Here is a 1,255-nt window from a genome sequence, read left to right as displayed (position 1 = left end):
TCTTTTATATACAAAGCTACACAACAGAACAAAGAAGAGTTGTATCAATCAGAAATTTTACTAACTAAACATTTTATGACTAAGTCAACCATTTTCTATGCAAAATTCAAAGGTAAGAATTCTTACAACTTCAATACTTTTAAATTTTCCATATTTTTTATTCGTATGATTATCTTACCTTCAAGAAGTAATGGCCATCTTTTTCCAATTTAGCAGGACTGCTTGAAGTTTTAATCACTTCACATGGTTCCGCAACACCATTCACTTTGTTAGTTCTTTTTACTAAGTCATCTTCCTTAACACTATCGGTTTCTTTAACTGCACTACCATTCACACAAGGGCCATTGCTCAACTGAGGCTTTGTTTTTTCTGCATTACCGTTCTCCAAAATCTTCGGCTCCACTTTCTTTATGTCTTTATTAGAGGTGTGACTAGCATCCTTTCTTGTTAAAGTATCCGTTTGTGGTAACGGGACTGGAGGAATTGGTTCTTCGCCTTCTATAGTGATGGGAATGACTCTTCCTGGTCTCTTACTAAGGGATTCAATCTCTAGTGATGTATTTATACTTGGTATTTCTAAGGAAGTATCCAGTCTCAGTCTACTATTTCGTTTCACTGGCAACTGAGTTCTAAACTCTGGCCGTAAATGTCTAAATACACTAGGAAAACCATCTGGTGCCTTATCCTCTGGTTCAAAGTTATTCTCTGAATGGGAAGTTAACACCATATTCTTAAGTCCGATACCAGATTGTCTATCTTTTTGTTCTTTTTCTAATTCCAACAAAGACCTTCGACTACGGAAACCAGCTGCAAGAGCGCTTGGTCCATAAAGTCGTTCAATTCTTGACTGGATAAATGATTTGGTACTGTGGGCATCCCCGTTTGTATGAGAGCAGTGTATACTATCACTTGACTCGCATACTCCACCTCTTACAACAGACTTCTCAAAAGAATACTGATAGCTTGATGACTTCATTGAATTTGAATCATCCATGCTGATCTCAACCAGGCGGACATGAGGCCCATCGGTGCATGTGTTGCCCTGATTGCTCATTGTTTCAGAGTCTGCCTTGGTAAGGTAACCTCGATCAACGCTAACGCTCCGTGCTTGTGAGGGGCGCCTGCCAAGCCTCTTTGACGAAGATGGCCGACCTCGTTCAGTTGGTGGGTGGGGAAATTCTGCTTTAAACCGAGCAAGCTCCTCTTTTAACTCTTTAATCTTTGCTGCAGTAGCCTGAGGTGATATCTGAGGAGA

General features: G+C 40.0%; 1 protein-coding gene across 1 annotated transcript in view; it reads right to left on the bottom strand.

The window, feature by feature from the left end:
• LOC119589156 overlaps window positions 1-1,255 on the bottom strand; it is a gene marked incomplete in the record, with an annotated part of 81,195 nt that overhangs the window by 4,540 nt on the left and 75,400 nt on the right. Inside the window, 1 exon segment of the mRNA XM_037937735.1 lies at window positions 179-1,246. Coding sequence (XP_037793663.1) covers window positions 179-1,246 — 1,068 coding nt within the window.

The sequence above is a fragment of the Penaeus monodon genome, chromosome 25 (assembly GCF_015228065.2).
Source record: "Penaeus monodon isolate SGIC_2016 chromosome 25, NSTDA_Pmon_1, whole genome shotgun sequence".
NCBI classification, from domain to species: domain Eukaryota; kingdom Metazoa; phylum Arthropoda; class Malacostraca; order Decapoda; family Penaeidae; genus Penaeus; species Penaeus monodon.
Note: the sequence above shows the minus strand (reverse complement) of the source record. Positions and strands in the feature narration are given on the sequence as shown.